Source organism: Lissotriton vulgaris, chromosome 6 (assembly GCF_964263255.1).
Source record: "Lissotriton vulgaris chromosome 6, aLisVul1.2, whole genome shotgun sequence".
Lineage (NCBI taxonomy): Eukaryota > Metazoa > Chordata > Amphibia > Caudata > Salamandridae > Lissotriton > Lissotriton vulgaris.
Window position 1 is genome coordinate 1,219,296,292 of NC_141694.1, and position 25,767 is coordinate 1,219,322,058.

The 25,767-nt window shown below is 48.3% G+C and overlaps 1 protein-coding gene across 2 annotated transcripts in view; it reads left to right on the forward strand.

Annotated features, from left to right (window-relative positions):
- Nucleotides 1-25,767, forward strand: part of SNX9 (sorting nexin 9) — a 798,250-nt gene that overhangs the window by 479,143 nt on the left and 293,340 nt on the right. For both annotated transcript variants that reach the window (XM_086927315.1, XM_086927314.1), the window contains one exon: nt 950-1,075. In XM_086927315.1, the coding sequence (XP_086783441.1) occupies nt 950-1,075 (126 nt within the window). The remainder of the gene's footprint in view (nt 1-949; nt 1,076-25,767) is intronic.

Sequence of the window (25,767 nt, forward strand, 5' to 3'; positions counted from 1 at the left end):
GTGACAGTGGGTGATTGGGTCAGGATATGGTTACCAGAAGTAGTAAAACAAAGAAGGTTTGGACCACCAATGAAGATGATCAAGACATTTAATAATGTGGTCAAAGTAAGTAATGGATGCATTTGGAATTTGAAAAGGGTGATGGTCAACAGTGTACTTCTTCAAGGGGATGGGAAGGAAAAGTAAGGCCCCTAGATGAAAATGCGGGAACAAGAGAAAAAAACAGCTGTTGAGAAAGAGGGAAGGGATGGAATAAGGTGCTCTGTGAGGGCATAGAAAGCACCAGCTCATCTCAAGTATTTTGTGTGAGTGCACTGGGGGAAATGGTTACAAGTCATGTAACTTAGGTATGTTTATGTATTATTTTAGGTTAAAATGAACATTCTTTCATTGTATGAATTTTGTATCATTACAACATTTTGTATATAGGGCCTTGTAAATGTGTTTTGCATGTAGTTTGCCAGTGGGAAGTTTATGAGGGAATGTTGGGTCTAATTATTATTATTGGTTTTTGTTTTAAAGAAGGGAGATGTGTGGTATCTGACATAAGATGGATGTCATTGATTGAACCTGGGTATGTCATGATAGATGTGGAATGTATTTATATTGGCTCAAATCATTAATATCGGTGTGTCTATGACTAGAGAGATTCATTGTGGTTTGTATGTGTGCAAAGCTACCAGTGTGTCTGTGGTTTCTGACATAAAATGGATGTCAGTGGTGAAACCAGGGCATGTCATGATAGATGTGGAATGTAGAATGCCTTTGACGTTCTTGGTTTGGCAGTTGTGAGAAAACACTGGAGCTGAAGGGTGGATGAGGCGTTTGTTACTTACTTCTTACAATAAAGATATTAAATGATTATTTCCGGAGGTGCCTCTTTATTACAGTATGTTAATAAAGTCCTTTATCATTTTTATCTAATTTTACTTCATTTTAAATTGTCTAGATTGGAGATTATGGCCCAATGTGGAGTTATCCAACTACTACATTTGACTGTGTTGTTGCAGATCCTAGAAAGGGTTCTAAAATGTATGGTCTCAAGAGCTACATTGAATATCAGCTTACAAACACAGTAAGTATGCCACGTTTGCTCTGCATGTAATAGTGCTCAGCCAGCACTATGAAAATCGCTTGTATGGTTCGTTCATGCAATCTGAGCCAACCTTTGTCTGATTGTGTTATGCTTGAAATAATGTTGGTACTTCAAGCATGCTTAATGACACCACAAACAGTGACATCATGTGGCCTTTAATGCTTCTGACATTACCAAAGGAGGAATTGTAGTAAAGTGGATATACAAGCCATAAGTAAGTGTAGCACTAATAAAAAACCATAGATAAATGACACACACAACATCATATTTGACATTACATAATTTCTTTTGACTGTTGATTTTTTTTACTGTGCTATGCATGGTGGCAGGCTATGGTTGAAACACACTAATTTAGAGACAGAGTTTCTGTAACCCACTTTTAATCAATGTATTTGTGACCTTGTTGTTAGATTGGTGCAGTCAGTGTTTGTCCAGTTCTAAACCTCTCAAGACAGTCTGAGTTGTCTGTTGGTATTTTTTATGTTAGATAATGATTCTTAACTAGCAAATGAGTACTTATTCAATAAATCCAACAAGAATGTAAGGAGATTTAGTCCTGCTGTAATATTAACCGTTGATGTACAGGTAACATTATCCATATCCATACTAATATAATAAAGAGAGAGCCCAAACCTTTGAGGCGGGTAATCTCGGGAACCACAGCACCAATCACAACACCCAATACAGCGTTGGAAAGGGCAGTTGCAGCAGAAGGACATAGGCTATGCAGACTCCCACCATATACATTTAAAAGGTAAAAGAACCGTGCCAGCAAAGTAGTCCCTTGTGGGCGTGTCTGCGTTGTGCTGTGGGCGTGTGCTGGGGCCGTGACAAACGCTGGGGGCATGTGGTACGTTCCGCCCTTCATGCCATGTCTCATATTGTGTGCTTATCCCACCCTTACTTCTTAAAATACCCCAACACCCTTAAACACTAACCCATCTTAACCCTATAAATATAACCTGTACCCCAAAACCCAAACCTGTCCCTAAACCCTAAAAATACCCCTGTACCCCAAAACCCAAACCTAGCCCTGAACCCTATAAATACCTCTGTATCTCAAAACCCAAACCTACCCCTGAACCCTAAAAATACCCCTGTACCCCAAAACCCAAACCTAGCCCTGAACCCTAAAAATACCACTGTACCCCAAAACCCAAACCTACCCTGAACCCTAAAATACCCCTGTACCCCAAAACCCAAACCTAGCCCTGAAACCTTAAAATACCCCTGTACCCCAAAACCCAAACCTACCCCTGAACCCTAAAAATACCCCCGTACCCCAAAACCCAAACCTGGCCCTGAACCCTAAAATACCCCTGTACCCCAAAACCCAAACTTAGCCCTGAGCCCTGAACATACCCCTGTACCCCAAAACCCAAACGTAGCCCTGAACCCTAAAAATGCCCCTGTACCCTAAACCTAGCCCTGAACCCTAAAAACACCCCTGTACCCCAAAACCCATACCTATCCCTAAACCCTAAAACTACCCCTGTATCCCATAACCCCAAACTGTAGCTGAACCCTTAAAATACCCAAACACCCCAAAACATATACCTTAGTACCCCAAAACATATACCCCTATACCCATACTTACCTTATACAAACATTTTAAAAAAACATGCTTTTACCATTCATGCATTTACAACGAATTTCGTTGTAAATGTATGCGTGGTAAAAGCATATAAAATGTAATGCCATGTGTTATAATGGCATTGCAGAGTCATGGTACTTTCGTAATGAAAGTATGCGGAGTGATGGTATGCCGAAAGAAAGTTGCGGAATAATTGGTGTTTACCCTCCCTGGTAAGTACATTGGTGGCACGGCAGCCCACATCTCCAGCAACATACTCATATTTTTTCACCACCCATTTGAAAAATGCACAGGTCCACACCTAACCCCACATGTTTTAGAATTGCGAACTTTAGAGCTGGGAGCTACGTTCGAATCTCGGCATCAGCTCAATATCCTGTGATTCCAGGCAAATTGCTTTGTCTCCCCGTGCCTACCACAAATGAATGTGTTCTTCTGTAATGTAAATCGTGCTCATGCCATGTTGTCGAGTTCGCGCTACATAATATTGCAAGGAAAAATAAAGTAGGGAAACTCGAGTTCACACACTACTGAACGCGCACTCTTAAGTGCATCAGCAGTGCACTGTGAATCTGAGCGTTTCACAGGCCTGTCACAGATAAGAAATGCTATCTAAACGAATCCCTACAAAACAATATACTACAGGCTGGCAGAAATTCATACCCAGACAACGTCGGGACGGGCTGCTAGTTACTTCATATGATAAATGAATCCTCGGATATCTTACTGACCTTTGTGTCTTTGGAAGAAGCAGAAATTATGAAAATTGATTGATCGAGATGTGAAAGCTCCAAATCTCTGGACAAGCTTACTTCGTATCTGATAGAAACATCTAGCTGCAGATTCCTTACCCTTGAATATCCCAGGCATCAGACCAGGTCCAGAAGGTTTTTTTTTTTTAGCAATACCTGTGCGCACCAGTAGGTGGCATATGTGAGAAGTTGGCCCGATATGCAGCGTTCGCTATTCTAGCGACCACTATGCATCGGTCCAAACGACCCTTATGGTGATTGGTTGTAAGTCAACCTTAGACCAGCTATCCTAGTAGCGTGGATACGAGCAGTCTTCGGGCTAAACTCTAGAGGGCGTGTTAAGCCAGCTGTTATACCATCACATACCCCTTGAACACCAAGTGAAAGGACACCACACAAGTGTTATGAAAATAAACAGTACATTTATTAGAATCACAACAGCCCTGTACTCTTTATGAGGACAGGGTACTAAGCACAGAAAAAAACTCTTAGGAAAATACTTCAAGTGCACAATTAAAACAAGTGCCCTAGGGCACGGAAAGTTCTAGTTGTCTCCGGCGGACCCGATAAGGCAAGTCGGAAGCGAGGGACTCAGGACCCTTAAGTAAGGAGTCTATGCAGGCACCGAAATGCCGAAGTTACCTAGCCACGAGGGCTGCGGCTGCACAAGTCTTACAGGCGTCGGGGGTCTTCGCTGACGAGCCAGGAGCCGGAAGAAAAGGAGTTGCTGGCCGGCGACCAGTGATGAATAGTTCGTAGAGATCCAAGCCTGGATCAGAGATCGATGATACCTGAAAGCAGAGGGGACCAAGTTCGTACTACTAGCCAGTAGTCAGAGGGTTCCAGGAAGGCACCGGATGGCCGTCACCTCGACTAGGTGAGTGGGCGACGCTAGGCTCTGCAGTCTCACGGACCAGGAGGCGTTGTCGGCGACCAGGATGGAGGTGCGAGCTGTCCCACGAAGGTTGATGCTGTCGGCGTCGCTGGGCCCAGGATTAGGGCAACAAGCCTTGGCAGATTTCAGGGCCACGTGGTGGGCCTAAAATGGCGTCTTGAGTGGACCAGGAGGGTCCGGGGTGCTCCTCTCGTAGAAGGGAGCAAAGGCCAGTCTGGAGCAACCAGACCAGCAGCGTTGATTTGTCGGGTGTCGTCAAGAAGGGCACAAGCCAGCGGCTAGTGACCAGACAGCGTGCTGAACAGCAAAGAGCAGAAGGGCCCCACGCAGATCGTGGAGATGCTGGGAGGCTGCACTTCGGTGCTGGAGCGGCTCAGGGTCGGGGCTTCTCGGACCCCAGAGCACTCACCAGAGGATTCCTTCGGTGGTCGTGCTGGTTAAGAAAGCGTGCAGGTTTTGATGATGGCCGGTCCCTCGAGGTCTCGTCGCACCCACAGATCTCAGCTGAGCTGACGACGTGGGTAGAGGTCAGAGGTGCCAGGGAAGCCGGTTCTCGTCGAGCTGGGCAGTCGGATTCTTGAGGAAGGACTTTCAGCAAACCGCAGAGTTCTTAGATGGTGCCTGCGGATGCAGGGTGACTACTCCTTAGCCACAAGGGAAAAATCTTGAGAAGAGTCTCGAAGTCCTTTCATAGAAAGTATTCTTGATTCAAAGATGATCTAATTTGGAAGGGTCCCCGCTCCGGCCTTTATCCTAAAGAAAGGGGTGGGTACATGACTAGGTCCTACCCTAGGGGTGGGACCAGGAAGGGGGGTAGTTACACCCCTCTCCCCTGCCGGACTTTCCCCAGGTCAGGGGCTGCGCGCCCCTGGAACTGGTTCTAACTGGCAGATGCGTAGTGAGCACCGGGGTGCCACTCCGCAGTCACCTTCTCGCAAAGCCCTACCTACCCAGAATACACAAACCCTGTCTGGGACGGTGCGAACACCGCCCTGGACAGGAAACCCTTTGTCCAAGCTCTCCTCGCTGGAAGGACTCCCAGCAGCAGGAGGTCAGACTCGTGTCTGTGGTGGCAGCATCCATTTTGTGGAGCTGAGGCTTTAGTTAACTTTAACCGGGGTTCACAGTTACGTACATGTCGTGTCCCTCTAGAAGGGCGGAATGCTAACCTCGTCGCCAGAATTGGTGAGGGGGCAGCATCCCGATTCGTATGACACCTTACTCGACATGTCTTGATAACGCTATACCGAAGTTACCGATATGATACGCGTTATCATGGAACAGCCATTGGGTCTTGGTTCCGCAAGCTGCAACCGGGCTCGGCTCGTGCCAGAGCCCAATTCACACGGTTCCATGCACTCTGCCTTCAGGATTGTCAAGGCCTGTCATAGGAGTGACTGATAGGAACCCGGGTGTCCATTGTGAGGTTAGATATAGGGATACTATACCTAAAGCAACGAGCGAGTACGCTACGTTGCCCCAGCTGTCGTGCAGCCAGTTGTGTCAGATTTAGATGGCCATCCAGGGGTGGCATAATACATGCTTCAGCCCCCGGTAGGCCCTGGGTACACCGATGCCCTGAGTTACAGGGTCTGACACGGTGGTCCAGTTCCAATTGGGTAATGCACCTAAGGTACACGCATCAATTTAGTGAGAGAACAGCTAGGCTGTGGGTCTGATTAGCAGGCCCACAGCCAGAGAAAGTCGTAAACCAGTGAAACAAAAGCAAAAAGTCCGGGTGAATAGGATTGCAGACCCTACTCTCCTACATGACCCCCCCCCCCCCCCCCCCCCCCCCCAAACGTTGGGACAATAAGCTAACCTTGACCAGGTGAGTCTTCTTGTTCTAAGTGGAAATACCTGGAGAGCCCATCTGCATTGCCATGATCAGTGCCAGGTCTATGCTCCACTGTGAAGTTCATCCCCTGTAGGGAAATGGACCACCTAAGCAGTTTGGGGTTTTCACCCTTCATCTGATTTAGCCATAGGAGGGGATTATGGTCGGTCTGAATCTTGAAATGAGTGCCAAACAAGTATGGCCTTAGTTTCTTCAGGGCCCACACCACAGCGAAGGCCTCCCTCTCTATCGCTGACCAATTTTTCTCTCTGGGGGTCAGCCGTCTGCTTATAAAAGCAATGGGCTGGTCATTACCATCGAAATTCAGTTGAGATAGAACAGCTCCCACACCCAACTCAGACGCATCTGTTTGGACAATGAATGGTTTGGAGTAGTCTGGACTCTTGAGGATAGGTGCCGTGCACATGTCCTGTTTTAGGTCATCGAATGCTTTTTGACAGCTCGCTGTCCACTGAACCTTTTTTGGCATTTTCTTACTCGTCAGCTCATTAAGCAGAGTCACAATCGATCCGTAATTCCTGACGAACTTTCGGTAGTAACCAGTCAGGCCCAAGAAAGCTCGAACCTGAGTCTGGGTGGTTGGAGGAGCCTAGTCCCTGATTGACTGTATCTTGCTCTCCAGTGGTTGAACTTGGCCTCCACCGACAAGGTGGCCCAAGCATACAACCTGTGGCTGCCCTATCTGGCACTTGGTAGCCTTGATAGTGAGGCCTGCTGCTTGCAGAGCCTCTAACACTTTCCGCAGGTGGACCAGGTGATCCTCCCAGGTGGAGCTAAAGACAGCGATATCGTCTAGATACGCCGCACAGAAGTCGTCCAGCCCAGTGAGAACGTGATTCACCAACCGTTGGAAGGTGGCAGGTGCATTTTTCAAACCAAAGGGCATCACCACGAACTGATAATGCCCACCAGGGGTAGAAAATGCGGTCTTAGGCTTGGCGTCCTCAGCTAACCTGATTTGCCAATACCCAGCTGTCAGGTCAAACGTACTTAAGTAGTTGGCCGAAGCCAATCTATCGATAAGCTCGTCTGCCCTTGGTATTGGGTGGGCATCAGTCTTAGTGACTGCATTGAGACCCCTGTAGTCTACGCAGAACCTCATCTCTTTCTTACCGCCCGGGGTGTGAGGTTTCGGCACTAGAACTACGGGACTAGCCCAGGGGCTGTCCGAGGGTTCAATGACTCCCAGCTCCAACATTTTCTGCACTTCACTTTTGATGCAGTCTCTAACGTGATCGGGCTGCCTGTAGATTTAACTCTTGACGGGCAAGCTGTCACCAGTGTCGACCTCATGGGTACACCAATTGGTCTGACTGGGTGTTAGAGAGAACATATGCCGGAAGGATTGAAGAACCTGTTTAGAATCCTCCTGTTGATGTTCGGAGAGGCTGCCACAAAAGACAACACCGTCTACCGATCCATCGTCAGGATTCTGAGTGAGCAGGTCGGGGAGAGGGTCACTCTCCTCCTCCTGTCCCTCATCTATGGCCATGAGCAAACTCATGTCCTTCCTGTCGACATATGCTTTGAGCCTGTTGACATGGAGCACCCTGTGGGGGCTCCGGGGAGTTCCAAGGTCTACCAGGTAGGTGACCTCTCCCTTTTTCTCCAGGATGGTGTAGGGCCCGGACCATTTGTACTTGAGTGCTGCTGGGGCCACTGGCTCCAACACCCACACCTTCTGTCCGGGCTGATAAACAGTCAAGACAGCCTTTTGGTCATTCCAAGCTTTCTGGAGTTCTTGGCTGGCCTTAAGGTTTTCGGATGCCTTCTCCGTGTACTCAGCCATCCGCGAGCGGAGACCAAGCACATAGTCCACTATGCTGGTTGCAGGCTTTTTGAGAGGTCTCTCCCATCCTTCCTTCACCAAACACAGGGGTCCTCTTACAGGATGCCCGTACAAAAGTTCAAAAGGGCTGTAGCCAACCCCCTTCTGTGGGACTTCTCTGTAAGCGAATAAAAGGCAGGGAATCAGGACGTCCTATCTACGCCGAAGCTTTTCAGGTAGTCCATGAATCATCCCTTTTAGGGTCCTGTTGAATCTCTCAACAAGCCCATTGCATTGTGGATGATAGGGTGTAGTGAACTTGTAGTTGACACCACATTCCTTCCACATAGCAGTTAAGTAGCTCAACATGAAGTTTGCACCTCTGTCGGAGACGACCTCCTTAGGGAAGCCCACTCTGGAGAATACTCCAACTAGGGCTCTTGCCACCACAGGGGCTGTAGTGGTCCTAAGGGGAATAGCTTCAGGATACCTGGTGGCATGATCCACTACCACCAGTATAAACTTGTGCCTTGATGCTGTTGGTGGTTCCATGGGACCGACGATGTCAATCCCCACCCGTTCAAAGGGCACCCCCACCACAGGCATTGGTATAAGGGGGGCCTTTGTCGTGCCACCTCACTTACCACTGGCTTGGCAAGTGGCACAGGAGCGACAAAACTCCTTGGTATCTTCGTTCATGTGAGGCCAGTGAAAGTGCGAGACAAGCCTGTCCCACGTCTTCGTCTGGCCTAGCCTGTCCCACGTCTTCGTCTGGCCTAAGTGTCCTGCTAAGGGAATCTCGTGGGCCAAGGTAAGGAGGAAACCATGCTGAGACAAGGGGATAACCAGCCTCCTGGTCACGCCAGGCTTGGGGTCTCTTGCCTCAGTGTACAGGAGTCCATCTTCCCAGAATACCTTGTGGGTACCTGTGGCGTTCCCAGCAGCCTCAGCAGCAGCCTGCTGTCTGAGGGGTTCAAGGGAAGGGCAGTCTAACTGGTCCTTCCCCAGGTCTTCTCGTGTGGGTCCCCCTGAGCCCAGAAACTCAACTTGATCAAGTTCGAGTTCTTTAGGTTCAGTTTCCCGCAATTCCTGGAGGTCAGCCTCCTCTGAGACTTGATCCTCGACCTGGGGCAAGGGGGAAGGCGAGGCCTTAACCCGACTGCTCTTCTTCTTGGGAGGTGTCTGGTCCGTTGTTCCAGGATCCAGCACCTGTTCAGTGGGGCATCGTCTGACCTGTGACCTGGTCACAGCAAACACATGTGCTGGCAAGCCTAACATCTCCATGTGAGTCCGTTGCTCCACTTCCGACCATTGTGATGACTCCAAATCATTGCCCAACAAACAATCCACTGGGAGGTCTGAACTAACAACAACCTTTTTCTGGCCATTTACCCCTCCCCAGGAGAAAGCAACAATCGCCATACTATGACTGGTAGTGACGTTGCTGGCATTGGTCACCAGGAAATCTGTACCTGGCAGGATCTGTCCAGGGTCCACAAAGTTAGGCGTCACCATGGTGACACTGGCACAAGTGTCCCTATAGGCCTGAGCCATTCTTCCATTGATCAAAGGCGTCTGTCGGTATTTGCCCAAAGTATTGGGACTAACATCGGGGGATATATCCACATCCCCCGTACAGACAAGGACAGCCTGAGTGAGTGTACCAACTAGGTTGTCACACCCCTCAGAACCCAAGGTTAACCCAACTAGTCCCTTGGGAGGCGCAGTACTACTGCTGGCTGTACTAGGGGGCACAGGTGCCTTAGGGGCTGCAGTAGCAGGAGTCTGCCCTCCTTTCTTGGTGCACTCACTAAACCAGTGAGTTTTACTTTTACAGTATTGGCACCACCTCTTCGATTGGCCTTCTTGATTCTTCTTTTTCTGGGAAGCCTGACCCCCCCCTCTTTGGGTTGTTGGGGACCTGTCGAAGACTTCTGGTCAGTTTGTTCCCCTTTTGAATCTTTACCCTTCTGGTCTGCTTTCTTCTGACCACCCTGGTTCTGGCCCTGGTTTTGCTTAACCCTTGTTCTGACCCATCTGTCTGCCTTCTTTCCCAATTCTTGGGGAGAGGTCAGATCCGAGTCGACAAGGTGCTGATGCAACAACTGGTTCTGACAATTGTTTAAAATCTGTTCTCTCATGATCAAATTATACAATCCTGTGTAATCAGTAACCTTACTGCCCAGCAACCAGCCCTCCAAAGCCTTAGTGGCACAATCAACGAAATCAGACCAGTCCTGAGACTGAGTTTTCTGGGTATCCCTGAACAGCAACCTGTACTGCTCAGTGGTCAGGCCGAACCCATCAATCAGTGTGTTCTTCAGGACCTGGTAATTGTTAGCATCCTCGACCCTAGTAGTGAGGAGCTTATCTCTACCTTTACCTTCAAAGGAGAGCCACAAGATAGCTGCCCACTGACTCTGGGGGACGCACTGTACAGTGCAGGCCCGCTCCAAAGCAGTAATCCATTTGTGGATGTCGTCCCCTTGCTTAAAGGGGGGCACTATCTAATTCAGGTGCTTAGTGTCTAAACTCCTGGGTTCCCGTGGGGGAATGCTGCCACCAGTGGGAATTGTCCCACTCAATTCTTGCTCTCTAGCAAAGGCGAGTCTTTCTTTGGCTAGGGCAAGTTCTTCCCTTTCGATCCGCAGATTGACTTCCCGCTCCTTCGCTTCGTACACTCTCCTCTGAGGGGATGTCATCCCTCTTCGAGCAGAGCCTCGAGAGCCATTGGTTCGAACGGATCTGTTAGAGCCTCTCGACAGAGATCTAACTCGTCCGTTCCCAATGTTAAGCTGGCCCGAGAGAGGCCCCAGGGGTCTCCTAGTACCATTCTAATGACATCTCCATCCGGAGGTGGTGCAAGGCCTCTTTCAATAGTGAGGAGAGCTTGTTCGCCTCCGCTGAGAACTAGCAATGTCAGTGGTTATGCACGCTGGAGTTTCCAAGGAGGCTCTCGCTTGGAGACGCTTTTAGGGTGGATTTCAGCTCTCCTGTACGCCTTTCCACCCATACCACTCCTGTACAGACTTCTTAAGAAGATCAGGACCGAGCGGGCCCAAGTCATCTTTGTGGCCCCATACTGTACACGGAGAGTCCGTTATCCCGAGCTTCTCCAACTGAGCATCAATCCTCTTATCAGGCTGTCCCATTGGGAGATCTTCTGTGATGGCAGTAGGGAAGGGTTCTCTACCTGAACTTGTCAACTCTATGTCTTCTAGCGTGGAGATTGAGAGGTGGCAGTTGACAGCATTTGACCTTTTTCCCGTAGTCTTTATTATTATTTCTGCAGCCAGGCATCCATCCCCCTACCAAGTTGGTGTACACCTGCCGATCGAACAAGTTTGTATTATACTGTACAGAAAAGTCTATTGACCCTCTTTCTGCATCCATCTCTGATATTTTAAATTTTATTGTAACCCTTGCCCAGCAGGGCTCTGCTTTGGGCACTCTAAAAGAGGACCTTTCAGTCCTGTCTGTCTTTCTGTGACTGCCAGACCAACCCTTTATTTAAATCTCCAATTGTAAATAGATTTTTTAAAGGCCTTGTACATATGTTCACACCTTACCCTTTCATCTTGCCTCAGTGGGACCTTAATTTAGTTCTCACTTTCCTAATGTGCTCTCCATTTGGACCTCTGCTCAACTCCCCCCTCTGGCTACCTACCTTGAAGACAGCCTTTCTACAGGCAATCACATACTCCGGGAGGGTGGACGAATTGCAGGCTTTGTCATCCAAGGCTCCTTACCTATCAATATTCCCTGATAGTTGGTACTTTGCACTAGGGCCTATTTCCTACCGAAAGTGGTAACACCCTTCCATGTGGGGCAATCTGTCACCTTGCCCACTTTCTACACCTCTCCGCATCCCTCTAAAGAAAAGCAGCAACTCCACCATCTGGATCCAAAAGGAGCATTGTTGTCCTACCTTGACCGCATTAAAGAATTTCGGGTGGATTACCAACTTTTTGTGGGGTACACGGGAGCTAAGAAAGAATGTGTGGTGCAGAAGAGGACTCTCTCACGATGGTTCATCCTGTGCATGAACATTTACTATGCTCTGGCGAAAAAGCAGCCTCCTGAAGGCTTAAGAGCCTATTCCACTTGAGCTAAGGCTGCTACCACGACGTTGCAACGTGGAGTTCCAGTTCTCAACATTTGTCAGGCAACACCGTAGGCATCCCTGCACATGTTTACCAGGCACTACTGCCTGGACAGTCAAGTCCGTAGGGGTGGCCTTTTAGGCCGCTCTGTCCTGCAGGACTTCCTGATCTAAATTTATCTGCAGTCCTTCCTCCAGGGATAGTATTGCTGGGATATCTGTTCAAAGGTAAGGAATCTGCAGCTAGATGTCTAGATCAGATGGACAAGTTACTGATCTAGTGGCATATTCCATACTGACCCACCCATCCTCCCCTCACTGCGGGTAGGATTTTAGGATCAGTGCTGATCCCTTTCAGGGCACTAGTTGTTCAAAAAGCACCAATGCCAGTGCACTTCAAGGCTCTGTGCTTCTGGCTTGGAAAGTAGTGATAAATAACTGACGTCAGGACGCCGAAATGGTGCCTATATAGGTGAGGCGGACGTCACTACAGCGCGGATGACGTCATGCGGAGCTGATCGACGCCACTTACACGGTGCACAGGGGTATTGCTCGAAAACAATCTGCCTGGTCCAGTCTGATGCCTGGGAAATTCAAAGATAATGCATTTGCGGCTAGATCATGCCTCTACCAGATAAGCTGTTAGTTAACGAAGGTAAGTAACTTGTCCATTAGCTACACTGTCACCATTGTGGCAAAGCGCAATGCAGGTTACAAAGAAAGCCCGTGATACCCCTTCCTCTTGCCTCTTGTCCTTCAACATATTTTTTTGCCGAAAGTAACATTAAATGATGCATTGCATTTTGCATTTCATTCTTTTCAACAATTTTTTTCCAAGGCCCAATCTTTTACAGGCAGTTCTTATGGAGTATAAATAAAACATTCAATGCTTCAGAGCATGTCATAGTACCCAGACCTAGTTTTTCACCATAGTATAGAAATGTCTTCTTATTTTCTCCCTTCTTTTTATGTCTTCCTTACTATTTTTCAATGCATTTTCTTGTACTCCTCCTGGCCCCTGCTTATATTTAAATGTTATTTTTCTACTTTTTCTTTGTTTATTCCCGTAACCTCTCCTTTTGGTATGTCTTAATTCAAAACAGGAACCCAGCTGTGAAACACTTAATCACCCAGTCACATAAATTAGGTGGGGTATTGCTCAAAACATCACAAGAAGTAACATTATAGAAAATGACATCACATCCCCTCACTTTAATTTCGGGCCAAAGCGGAGGTGTACGTTTTAGTACATTTATTTGCTTACCAGTAAATAAACCACACAATTGTGTTTCTCTGCAATATTACTACAGAGTAGTAAGTATGTTAATTTCCATGAAAAATGCATGAGTTATATGTGGTGTGTGATTTCCCATCCGGGTTTCCATATTATGTTGTGTAAGTCCTCTGAAACTCCTCCTGACTTTGTGAGGGCACAGAGACAACTACACATGCAAAATGTATACTTATAAATCCTGGCCCTTTGCCATTGTCTGTGTATGGGAGACTCCCGCCCACTGGCAGGACTGGATTCTGGTTCTGCAGCTTTTTTCTGTACCTGGTAATTAATCGTTTGCTCATGGTTGCTACAGACTATATGTGCATTATCTGTGGCAGGGCACCCACCTATCTTGCATGTCTGCAGATCATCACTTGTGGTTTTTGTAGATTCATGGCTGCGAAATAGTTACTTTTGCAGTTAGAGGATTCCTAATGCTGGGTTACAGAGTACATTATTGAGTTCCTTTTCTATGTTTCCCCAGGAACTGCGACACTGACTGGTCCCAAGTCTGTTTTCTCCTGATACCAGAGAATGTTTTTAGCTTCATCTCTGTGTCACAAGATAAGCCATAATGTGCCCAGGAGCCAAGGTTCCTCCAGGGGCACAACCTCTTCTTGCTATGAAGACTTGTTGTAGTGTTAAGTTGATTCTAGCTCCTCATCTGGACGCGGATACTTATTGTACTGTTGGATGGAGCCAGTCTTTCTGGGCACAGTACTGTGCAAATCGACTGATAGGTCGAACAAATCTCCATCCTTGTGATCGGATCACTGATCACTGGAGAAGTGTAATTTTCAGCCAATGACTGCATAGTCTTGCCCTGAGAGCTGAGCAAGTTCCTCCTGTTAGTTTGTTCGGTTGTTGTCCCAGCCTCATCAGGCAAGCCATTCTCCTGTTTCCTGTTCCTCGTTGGTTCAGCAGATCTCCCATGATGTGCGAGTGGCAGTTGAAAGGGAAAACACCACCCTGTCAGCCTGTGGAGAGGCTAGCCACAAGCAACAATGTAGGAGGAGCAGGAGGTGTCTTGTTTCTCTGGTACATTCACATGGCTGTCCGGAGTGTCATCTGTTACCATAGACCTGTCTCCTTTGGACTCTATTCAGGCATAAGTCATTCTCAGGACTGGGGACCTCCATGGTGGATCAGCCCCAGGGTAATTGTACCATAAGCTGCTTAACTATTCTCAGCTGTCCTCACACTTGAATAGAGGCTTTCCGTTCATGTTGTCCTTGATGCTCATCTCAGACTCCTTGGATGGGTGTGCTGGGGGCAAAGAAATTAAACGCTAGAAGCCTGTCAGAATCCTTTTGCCTCTAGTACTAGAGGCAGCTCCAGCACACAGGCACCAGTTCACCTTCTCTCAACAGGCATTGTCTGTTCTGGTTTAGTTGCTGTACTTTATCCCATCTATTTGTTCTACTCTGTCACCCCTCTGGCATGGATGGTACTCTCAGGGTCCATGTCATATACCTTCTCACTAGGAGGCTCAATTATGGGAACCAAGGTTTAGTACTGTCAACAACAAAGATCTACTCCCACACTGGTGCTCATATGTTATCCTGTTAAAGACTTTAAAAACCTTTGAGGCCCAGGCACTATGAGGGCGTCTGAGCACTGGTGGCAGCAACAATCTCAACAAAACTAGCTGTGGTGATTGAGGCACAGGTGCGCACAGAATCACAAAAGAAAAAGTATTTATCTGAACCTGCAATTTCCAAGCCATTAAACAACATCACTAGGCTCCATAAGATATTCCAGTTCTTGTATTCAGGAATACTATGTCTGTGGTAATGATGACTCCTTCCCTGAAGGGTAAAGTATTGTCCTACAATATGGAAAAGAGACCATGCTCTTTGCGACCTTGGAGAAGGAAATGCACCAGTCCAGTGGCATTACCCTGATACAGGTTAATGCCAGTGCCATTATTAGCAGGCGGGCACTCCCTCATTGAGAAGAGTTTGACGTGCACATCTCTTTGCTCGGACTATGTTCTACAAGAGCATAAGTTCATGCTTCACCTAGTCAAAGAAGCCTTGAAAAAAATCTTCTGATGTTGCAGGACATAATTAATCTTGCACCAGGATCATAAAACTAATTGGTCCTTATGCCAGCAGCAGTGGCGTACGTTCTTGAGCTGGAGGCCCAGAGAAAGTAATTGACCTCCTCTTTAGTCCTCCATCAGTTAAAGATGGTAAGGTCATGGTGCAATCACTGAGTGACATCCAAGAGGTACCACTTATTATCTTCCAACTAGAAAATACATGAATTTCCATGGAACTAGTAGCCAAAGAGCATGTCAGAGGTAAGAACAACCCCACTCCCCATTATCCAGTATTATGGGTGTCTTTCATAGATTCACATGCCTGAATCATTCCCCGTCGTCGGGATGGGAGTCCCCGGTACATAAAATAGTAATGTCCTATAGACATATATGTAGAAAAGTAGGCCTAGAGGCTTCACCTTTGTAACATATACATGTCCTTTTGTAAAAAGGACCACACTCTAGAGAACAGCCAATCAGCCATCACCTCCCTCTAGAACCTTCCTGGCAGGAGCCTCAGTCCCTCAGATTTTCTACCGCACGTTGTGCTAAGGGAGTCTCCTCTGAGCTCTGCTCAGATTCTGTGTTTTCATTATATAACTTTGTTGTCAAGTCTTTTCTATATGGATTATCTTCAGATACATTCTTTAAAGAAGTTCTGGTAAGGAGAAGAAAGGATTTTATTTTAGAGCCTGTGCATCTTGTTCCTAGAGCTTGCTCTGCTCTGTTCCTCACACTGACAGCATTTACTGTCTATACCGCAGGCCAAAGACTGCAAGGTATGTCGCACTTTCTCACATGAGTTTTTGAGAGGTTGTGAAGGGCGACTTTTAATATGGCTAAGACCAGAAAGGAGGTTTCTTATTTCTCCAGTTACTGTGATGAGGTGTTGCCCTCAACGTCTAGGAGACCTCAAAAGAGAAGAGAATCTCCTCAGACTCATTCCTCAGGGGAACGTCTTGAGAAGGCCCTAAAAAAGACCACTCATGGGTCTTCTGGGCGCAGTACTTCAAAATCTCCTCACTCTGTGGAAAAGGAGAGTAAAGGACTTGCTTTTGGGGAAAAAATCATGTAAAAAAGACGACTTCTGAGCCATCTAATCACCTCCTCTGGTCATGGGACCCTTCAGAAAGGCGTCTTCTATACCTCCTGAGGTATAGACTAGAAGCCAACATCGTCAACAGGATCGTCGACGAAAAAACCATCATCGTCTACGATGACCTTGTCTACAATGGCCTAGTCTACGATGGCCTCGTCTACAATGGCCTCGTCTACAATGGCCTCGTCTACGATGGCTCGTCTACGGCGAGAGCGTCGACGAGGAGATTGTCGACGAGGAGAGTGTCGACGAGGAGAGTGTCGACGAGGAGAGTGTCGACGAGGAGAGTGTCGACGATGACACAGTCGACGAGGAGAGAGTCACTGGCGACGACGACGACACCGTCGACGACTAAGAGAGCGTCGACGAGGAGAGCGTCCCTGTCGACGACGAGAGCGTCGACGACGACTAAGAAAGCGTCGACGACGACACCGTTGACGACGAGAGCGTCGACGACGAGAGCGTCGACGACGACACCGTCGACTAGGAGAGCGTAGACGAGGAGAGCGTCACTGTCGACGACAAGAGCGTCGACGACAACGCCGACGACGACTAAGAGAGCGTCGACGACGACAACGTCGGCGACGACACAGTCGACGACGAGAGCGTCGACGAAAACACTGTCGACGACGGCCTACTCTATGAGACGGCCTCATCTATGACTTCTCCTCTACGACGGCTTGTCTACGGCGTCGACGATGGCCTCGTCTACAAAGGCCTCGTCTATGATGGCCTAGTCTATGACTGTTTGTCTACGACGGCCTGTCTATGGCGTCGACAAGGGCCTAGTCTAGAATGGCCTAGTCTAAAATAGCCTCGTCTATGACGGCCTCGTCTACGAAGCGTTGGCGATCTTGTCTATGACGGCGGCCAGATCAACGAGGGAAATTCCACCAATTCTGGAATCTCTTATAATGTGGTAGAGAGGGCTGCTTAACGTTTTAAGATCTCAATGGCCTCTCAAGAACAGGACTGCATCTTGTATGACTTCAAAGAACCTCTCAAGAAGGCAGTAAGGTCAATACCTATTATCGATTACCTATAGTCAGAAGGAGTAGGGTCATGCAAAACCCCTCCTCTGTATCACTAGTGATCCCTCAGTTGGAGGAAAATTATAAGGCGCCAGATACAGCACCGGCGTGTTTAACAGGACATCCTAAGCCAGACTCTATAGTGACACAGGCGGCCCAGAAGGACTCCAGGAATCCTTCGGCTCCTTTGTCGCTTCCTCCTGATAGGGAGGGAAAAAGAGTGGATAACATTGGGAACAGGTTTTCCTCAAGGTCGGCAATGACGGTAAAGGCCGCGAACGCCCTAGCGCTCTTGGGAGGCTATCATAGACAATTGTGGGCACACATAGCCCCATACCTGTAGAAATTGCCAAAGAGGATGTAAAGAGAATTCTGCTAGATGGTGAAGCATCGGTGTCAGAGACTATAGACTGCGCGATGTACATCGCTATGACAGGGTTCCGCCAGTTGGCTGGAGCAGCAGTCTCGCGGCTCCAAGGATGGCTTTTTCCATCCTGAGGTGCAAACTTAGATTTTGGACATGCCATATGATAGCCAGTTACTATTTGACGCGAAAAAATTAACGAAGCAGACCCTGCGAGAGCTTTGGGCACTCTTCAGTATAAGAACCAGTCCTTTAGTAGAAATGGAGGAAGAGCAAGGTCTTCCTACAGAGGAAATTAACAATGCAAGTCTCCCTGCTCTTCAGGCCAGAGTAGACAGCAATGCCAACAGCAGCGAAACAAGCAATGCTCCTTTGAAAAGTCGTCCTTTCAAGGTGAAGGACAGCGGGAATAACGGCAATATACAGCTGCTTCTTCAAGAGATCCCTATTTTGCTGTAGAAAGAAGCAATAGAGGGAGTACCTCCACCTCAGAAGGGAAAAGGGTTTTAATCCCGCTTCTTTTTGTTCCAGAAAAAGGCAAGAAGTGGAGACCAATATTGGTCTTCAAGGCCCTCAACAAATTACTAAAAGAAGCAGTAGTTTCACATGGTAAGCCAGGAGGTCTTGCAACTACTGGAAGAGCAGGATTTTTATGGCGTCCCTAGACCTACAGGACGCTTACTTCCATATACCAATTCACAGGAATCATAAAAGGGGACTTGCCATTTGTAGTAGTGGGCAGACACTTGCAGTTTCGTGTTCTGCCTTTCGGGCTCAAGTCTGCACCGCGCATATTCATGAACTGTTGTTCCCCGGTGGCGACATATCTCAGACGGTGGAAGTTCATCAATATGGAGGGATGAGGAAATGCTGTGTCCGTTTCTTTCCCCTGAATAATAGTCGAAGTTAATCAAAAATGAAAAAGGACACTTGTTACACCTTACAACCTTAGGTTTAAGGAAGAAGAGTACCCTCAAAAACTCAATGCAATTCGGAGTGCGGTATATATGTTTCATCCGCCCGCATTGTAGTTATGGCAGTTATCATTGGGATTTCTTCTGTGCGTTAACTGCCAGCCTCAACCAGAGGCACCTCTGGGTTATTTGGTGCAGTGTCCAGAGATATGAGGGTTTCCCCACTCACACAGTGGAAAAAAGGAAGAAAAAGAAAAGTGGTGTGCATAGAATTGTTTTAAAATGGGAAAATAACCCCAAGGATTTATTGAGGGGTATGTTTCCACTTAGTTTTAAAAAAGCATGGTACTTAATGTAGACCGAGTTACTAGGTCTATAAGTATTAAAGTTGTTGTGAATGATTCACAACAACTTTAATGCTTATAGACCTAGTATTACATTGAGTTTTTGAGGGTACTCTTCTTCCTTAAACCTAAGGTTGTAAGGTGTAACAAGTGTCCTTTTTCATATCTCAGACGGTGCCATCACCAAGTCTTTCCGTATCTGAATAGCGGATTGGTCAAGGCTCCATCCTAAGATGCGTCCAGGTCTTCCAACGCCTGTTTAAAGCTTTTCGATTGCTTGGGTCTCACCCTCAATCAGGAAAAGTTGGTCCTACAACCTTATCAGTGCATCAGTTTCCTGGGTGCAACCCTGGCCACACGGTCAGCAAAAGCTTTCCCATCCAGAGAGAGGATGAACAAGCTCCTTGCACTAGCTGCTATAGTAGCCTCGTAGAAAGTCTGGACAGTCCGCCTCTTACAAACCATCCTGGGGTTGAGGTCATTGTGTATCCTCCTGATCCCTCACTGTCAACTAGGAATGAGACCTCTACAGGAGGTGCTCTCAAAGCAGTGGGTCCAAAGCACAGGGTCATTCGACGACCACATAAAAGTGAATCCTCAGATGGTCGGAGCCCTGCAATGATGGATGTCATCTCAAAACCTGTCTCAAGGTTTGTCATTCCTGCTTCCGGCTGCTCCTCATGTTGTCACAACAGGCACCTCCTTGGAAAGCTGTGGAGCTTTTCTGCAAGAACTACAGATAAGCGGAAGGTGGTCTCCTATGGAGAAGAAACTACATATTGTGAGAAGTTGGCCTGATATGTAGTGCTCACTATTCTAGTGATCACTGTGTATCATTCCAAATGACCCTTATTGATGATTGGTTGTAAGTCAATCTTTTAGACCAGCTATCCTAGTAGCATGGACAAGAGCAGTCTTTAGGCTAAACTCTAGAGGGCGTGTTAAGCCAGCTGTTATACCATCACATATACCCCTTGAACACCAAGTGAAAGGACACCACACAAGTTGTTATGAAAATAAAAGTATATTTATTTAGAACACAACAGGGCGCTAAGCACAATACAAAGCTCTTAAAGAAATTCTGAAAGTCACACAATTTACGCAAATGCACGAGGGGCACGGAAAACCATATACTACAAAAGTGGAATGCGAAATACTAGCAGGTAAGTAACTAGTCTCAAAGGCTTTAGGATCTCTAGGACTGGACTACTGAACCTTCAGATTACGAGCAGGAGGCCTAGGGAGATCGGGTGCAGAGTGTGCACTCTAACGCGGGATGCGGGACAAAGTCTATGGATGCTAGATTTCGTAAAGTTAGTGTTATCGGACGAATCCGACTAGGTAGAGCTGAAACGAAAAAGGATCTGGACACTTAGATAGTTAAGCTATGCTGGAGCACCGGAATGCTCAGGTTACCTAGCCCAGGGGCTGCGGCTGCATAGGGCTGAAAAGACGTCGGGAATCCTCGTTGCAGTCTAAGGAGCCTGAAAGAAGAAGCTGCTGGCAGGCGACCAGTGATGAAGTTCGATGTGATCCAAGCCTGGATCGGTGATGGAGGATACCTGTAAGCAGAGGGGACCAAGTTCTGAATCACTAGCCAGTGATTAGATGGGCACCTGGATGGCACCGGACGAAGTCACCTCGACCAGGTGAGTGGGCGACGCTGGGCTCTGCAGTCTCTCGGACCAGGAGGCGTTGTACGCGACCAGGATGGAGGTGCGAGCTGTCCCACGATGGTATCTGCTGTCGACGTCGCTGGACCCAGGATTGGGGCAACAACTCTTGGCAAATGCAATCCCACGCGGTGAACTCAAAATGGCGTCTGGAGTGGACCAGGAGGGTCCGGGGTGCTCCTCTGTGGAGGGGAGCAAGGGCCAGTCTGGAGCAACCAGACCAGCGAGGAAAGTGTCGTCGTTCGTCGTCAAGAGGGCTACAAGCCAGCAGGCAAGTAGCCGGACAACGCGGTGAGCAGCAAAGAGCAGAAGGGCCCCACGCAGATCTCGTGGATGCTGGGGGGCTGAACTTCGGTGCTGGAGCTGCTCAGGGTTAGGACTTCTCAAACCCCAAAGCACTCACTCTAGGATCCCTCGGCGGTCGTGCTGGATAAGCGTCGTGCAGTTCTGAAGATGGCCGGTCCCTCGAGATCTCGTCACACCCACGGATCTCAGCTGGTCTGATGATGTAGGTAGAGGTCAGAGGTGCCAGGGAAGCCGGGTTTCGTCGTGCTGGTCGGTCGGATTCCGGAGGAAGGACGTGCAGCAAACCGCAGTGTTCTTAGTTGGTGCCCGCGGATGCAGGGTGACTACTCCTTAGCCACAAGGGAGAAATCTTGAGAAGAAGTCTTGAGTTCCTTTCGTAGAAAGTAGTTTCAGGATTCAAAGATGATCTGATCTGGAAGGGTCCCCACTCCCACCTTTATACTAAAGAAAGGGGCTGGTACGGGACTAGGTCCTGCCCATGGGTGGGACCAGGAAGGGGGGTGGTTACACCCCTCTCCCATGCCGGACTTTCCCCAGCTCAGGGGCTGGTGTGCCCCTGGAACCGGTTCAAACTGGCAGATGCACAGTGAGCACCGGGGTGCCACTTGCAGTCACCTTCCTATTCAGCCCTGCCTACCTAGGATACACAAAACCCTGTCTGGGATGGTGCTAGCACCGCCCCTGACCGGAAACCCTTTGTCCAAGCTCCCCTCGCTGGAAGGACTCCCAGCTGCAGGGGGTCAGACTTGTGACTGTGGTGGGAGCATCCATTTTGTGATGCTGAGGCTCGAGTTAACTTTAACCGGGGTTCACAGTTACATACATGTCGTGTCCCTCTAGAAGGGTGGAATGCTAACCCCGTCGCCAGAATTGGCGAGGGGTTAGTATTCCAATTCGTATGACACCTTACTCGACATGTTTTGATAAAGCGATACCAAAGATAGCAAATAACCGCGAGGATTATAATGCACTTAAGAGTATATGGTACGCGTTATCATAGAACAGCTATTAGGACTTGGTTCCGCAAGCTGCAGACAGGCTCAGCTCATGCCAGAGCACTATCTCACATAATTCCAAGCACTCTGCCTTCAGGATTGTCAAGGCCTGCCATAGGAGTGACTGATAGGAATACATGTGTCTATTTGAGGGTTAGATATAGGTATACTAAATCTACAGCAAAGGGTGATTACACCACTTTGCCCCAGCTGTCGTGCAGCCAGTTGTGTCAGATTTAGGTGGCCAGCCAGGGGTGGCATAATACATGCTGCAGCCCCGGTAGGCCCTAAGTACACCTATGCCCTGAGTTACAGGGTCTGATAAGGTGGCCCAGTACCAATTGGTAAATGCACCTAAGGTACACTTGTCAATTTAGTGAGAGAACAGCAAGGCTGTGGGTCTGATTAGCAGGCCCACAGCCAGAGAAGTCGTAAACCAGTGAAGCAAAAAGCAAAAAATCTGGGGTGATCATAGGATTGCAGACCCTACTCTCCTACATGACCCCCCCCCCCGACCCCCAAACTTTGGGACAATAAACTAACCTTGACCAGGTGAGTCTTCTTGCTCTAAGTGGAAATACCTTGAGAGCCCATCTGCATTGCCATGATCAGTGCCAGGTCTATGCTCCACTGTAAAATCCATCCCCTGTAGGGAAATGGACCACCTAAGCAGTTTGGGGTTTTCACCCTTCATCTGATTTAGCCACAAGAGGGGCTTATGGTTGGTCTGAATCTTGAAATGAGTGCCAAACAAGGATGGCCTCAGTTTCTTCAGGGCCCAAACCACAGCAAAGGCCTACCTCTCAATAGCTGACCAATTTTTCTCTCTGGGGGTCAGCCTTCTGCTTATAAAAGCAATGGGCTGGTCATGACCATCAAAATTCAGCTGAGATAGAACAGCTCCCACACCCAACTCAGAAGCATCTGTTTGGACAATGAATGGTTTGGAGTAGTCTGGACTCTTTAGGATAGGGGCTGTGCACATGGCCTGCTTTAGGTCATCGAATGCCTTTTGACAGCCTGCTGTCCACTGAACTTTCTTTGGCATCCTTTTACTTGTCAGGTCATTAAGTGGAGTCACAATTGATCCATAATTTCTGACAAATTTCCTGTAATAACCAGTCAGGCCCAAGAAAGCTCGAACCTGAGTCTGGGTGGTTGGAGGAGCCAAGTCCTTGATGGACTGTATCTTGCTCTCCAGTGGCTGAACCTGTCCTCCACCTACAAGGTGGCCCAGGTATACAACCTGTGTCTGCCCTATCTGGCACTTTGTGGCCTTGATAGTGAGACCTGCTGCTTGCAGTGCCTCTAACACTTTCCTCAGGTGGACCAGGTGATCCTCCCAGGTGGAACTAAAGACAGCTATATCATCAAGATATGCTGCACAGAAGTCATCCAGCCCAGTGAGAACTTGATTCACCAGCCTTTGGAAGGTGGCAGGTGCATTTTTCAAACCAAAGGGCATTACCAAAAACTGATAATGCCCACCAGGGGTAGAAAATGCTGTCTTGGGCTTGGCATCCTCAGCTAACCTGATTTGCCAATACCCAGCTGTTAGGTCAAATGTACTTAAGTAGTTGGCAGAAGCCAATTATCTATCAGTTCATCTGCCCTTGGTATTGGGTGGGCATCAGTCTTAGTGACTGCATTGAGGCCTCTGTAGTCTACGCAAAACCTCATCTCTTTCTTACCACCCTGGGTGTGAGGCTTTGGCACTAGAACTACTGGACTAGCCCAAGGGCTATCTGAGGGCTCAATGACTCCCAGCTCCAACATTTTCTGCACTTCAGTTTTGATGCAGTCTCTGACATGATCAGGCTGCCTGTAGATTTTACTCTTAACTTGCAGACTGTCACCAGTGTCAACCTCATGGGTACACCAATTGGTTTGACGGGGTGTCAGAGAGAACATATGTCTAAAGGATTGAAGAACTTGTTTGCAATCCTTTTGCTGATGCTCAGAGAGCCTGCCACAAAAGACAACACCATCTACTGACCCATCATCAGGGTTCTGAGTGAGCAGGTCTGGGAGAGGGTCACTCTCCTCCTCCTGTCCCTCATCTGTGGCCATGAGCAAGCTCATGTCCTTCCTGTCGACATATGCCTTGAGCCTATTCACATGGAGCACCCTGAGGGGGCTCCTGGGAGTTCCAAGGTCCACCAGGTAGGTGACCTCTCCCTTTTGCTCAATGATTGTGTGGGGCCCAGACCATTTGTCTTTGAGTGCTGCTGGGGCCACTGGCTCCAACACCCACACCTTCTGTCCAGGCTTGTACACAGTCAGGACAGCCTTTTGGTCATGCCAAGCTTTTTGGAGTTCTTGGCTTGCCTCAAGGTTTTTAGAAGCCTTTTCCATGTACTCAGCCATCCTGGAGCGGAGACCAAGTACATAGTCCACTATGTTGGTTGCAGGCTTTTTCAGAGGTTTCTCCCATCCTTCCTTCACCAAACACAGGGGTCCTCTTACAGGATGTCCATACAAAAGTTCAAAAGGGCTGTAGCCAACCCCCTTCTGTGGGACTTCTCAATAAGCAAATAAAAGGCAGGGTATCAGGACATCCCATCTACGCCTGAGCTTTTCAGGTAGTCCATGAATCATCCCTTTTAGGGTCCTGTTGAACCTTTCAACAAGCCCATTGCATTGTGGATGATGGGGTGTAGTGAACTTGTACTTGACACCACATTCCTTCCACATAGCAGTCAGATATCCTGACATGAAGTTTGCACCTCTGTCAGAGACAACCTCCTTAAGGAAGCCCACTCTGGAGAACACTCCAACCAGGGCTCTTGCCACAACAGGTGCTGTAGTGGTCCTAATGGGAATAGCTTCAGGATACCTGGTGGCATGGTCCACCACCACCAGTATAAACTTGTGCCCTGATGCTGTCTGGGGTTCCATTGGACCAACAATGTCAATCCCCACTCTTTCAAAGGGCACCCCCACCACAGGCATTGGTATAAGGGGGGCCTTTGTGGTGCCACCTGACTTACCACTGGCTTGGCAAGTGACACAGGAGCGACAAAACTCCTTGGTATCTTCATTCATGTGAGGCCAGTGAAAGTGTGAGACAAGCCTGTCCCAAGTCTTTGTCTGGCCTAAGTGTCCTGCAAGGGGAATCTCATGGGCCAAGGTAAGAAGGAAACCTCTCTGTGACAAGGGGATGACCAGCCTCCTGGTTGCACCAGGTTTGGGGTCTCTTGCTTCAGAATACAGGAGTCCATCATCCCAGTATACCTTGTGGGTACCTGTGGCGTTCCCTGCAGCCTCAGCAGCAGCCTGCTGTCTGAGGGTTTCAAGAGAAGGGCAGTCTAACTGTGCCTTCCCCAGGACCTCTCTGGAGGGTTACCCTGAACCCAGAAACTCAACCTGATCAGGTTCAAGTTCTTTAGGCTCAGTTTCCCTCAGCTCTTTGAGGTCAGCCTCCTTTGAGACTTGATCCACAACCTGGGGCAAGGGGGAAGGCAATGCCTTAACCCTACTGCTCTTCTTCTTGGAAGGTGTCTGGTCCATTGTTCCAGGATCCAGCACCTGTTCAGTGGGGCATCTTCTGGCCTGTGACCTAGTCACAGCAAGGACATGTGCTGGCACACCTAACATTTCCATGTGAGTCCTCTTCTCCACTTCTGACCATAGTGATGACTCTACATCATTGCCCA